This window comes from Mus pahari, chromosome 6 (genome assembly GCF_900095145.1).
Source record: "Mus pahari chromosome 6, PAHARI_EIJ_v1.1, whole genome shotgun sequence".
Lineage (NCBI taxonomy): Eukaryota > Metazoa > Chordata > Mammalia > Rodentia > Muridae > Mus > Mus pahari.
Genome location: NC_034595.1, coordinates 91,681,574 through 91,682,730, shown reverse-complemented (window position 1 = coordinate 91,682,730; position 1,157 = coordinate 91,681,574). Strand labels below are relative to the sequence as shown.

At 56.1% G+C, this 1,157-nt stretch overlaps 1 protein-coding gene across 1 annotated transcript in view; it reads left to right on the top strand.

Annotated features, from left to right (window-relative positions):
- Padi6 (peptidyl arginine deiminase 6) overlaps positions 1 to 1,157 on the top strand; it is a 15,758-nt gene that overhangs the window by 8,748 nt on the left and 5,853 nt on the right. Inside the window, exons 8-9 of the mRNA XM_021201222.1 lie at positions 234 to 271; positions 328 to 439. Coding sequence (XP_021056881.1) covers positions 234 to 271; positions 328 to 439 — 150 coding nt within the window. The remainder of the gene's footprint in view (positions 1 to 233; positions 272 to 327; positions 440 to 1,157) is intronic.

Genomic DNA, 1,157 nt, shown 5'->3' with positions numbered 1-1,157 from the left:
CTAGCATGGTCTAGGCAGAAAGTCTGAAGCCAGTGGTCTAGCATGGTCTAGGCAGAAAGTCTGAAGCCAGTGGTCTAGCATGGTCTAGGCAGAAAGTCTGAAGCCAGTGTTCTAGCATGGTCTAGGCAGAAAGTCTGAAGCCAGTGTTCTAGCATGGTCTAGGCAGAAAGTCTGAAGCCAGTGACCTCTGCTGAGGTAAGGGGACAGTAGTTGCTCCATCTCTTGGTATGCAGAAAATGGCCCCTTTCCTCGCCTTCCCCCGGGACAGGGAGTATGACCGTTTTGAGGACCTTGAAATCACAGCGGGCTTCTTGGTGGTGGCGGCAGGGAGCTACAGCTACAAGGTTTTGTGGACACCGTGACCAGGCTGAGCGAGAAGAGCAACGTGCAGGTGGCATCGGTCTATGAGGACCCCAACCGCCAGGGCAAGTGGCTCCAGGTAAGGGACACCCACCTGGGATCTAGCTATGGGGGGGACAGGGCAGGAAGGCTTGGCACATGTCACAACATGACCTTGACAGTGAGTCGGCATACCACCGAGGCACGCTTGCTTGTCAAGGATAGTCTGGAGTCCAGCCCCTTTCCAGATGTTGTAATATTGCAGCCGAGAGCTCCGCTGCAGATGCTGGAGCCGGGGTACGTGGGATGTCGGGATCAGCGCCGGCTGGGCTTTGGTTCTGTGGGGTCATCTCGCTCCAAGAACATCTGAGCACTCACGAGAGGCTGGCGTGCCACCAGGGGCTCGAGACAAGGACAGATGCCTTCACTCCAGCCAGGGCTGAGCTGAGTATTGAGAGAAAGGGGTGGGAGTGGGGGGGACAGACAGAATAGCCTTTACTGGGTCACTTGGGTAGTTGAGGAGGCATTCTGATGGGTCATAAGCCAGGCACTGTTGGGGCTGGGAGCCACCAGCACTTCAAGCGGTAGAGCCGTTGACATGGAGGTTGCAATGTGGGGTGTGCGTGGAGGAACAGAGTTAATTGGAGGCAAGTAGAAGATGCACCGTGGGTTAAGAAGACCCTTCCAGCAAAGTACAGAAGCCAACACAAAGCAAGGTGGGGGTGATGCTTTAAAGGTACAAGCCAGCCGGGCGTGGTGGCCACGCCTTTAATCCCAGCACTCGGGAGGCAGAGGCAGGCAGATTTCTGAGTTCGAGG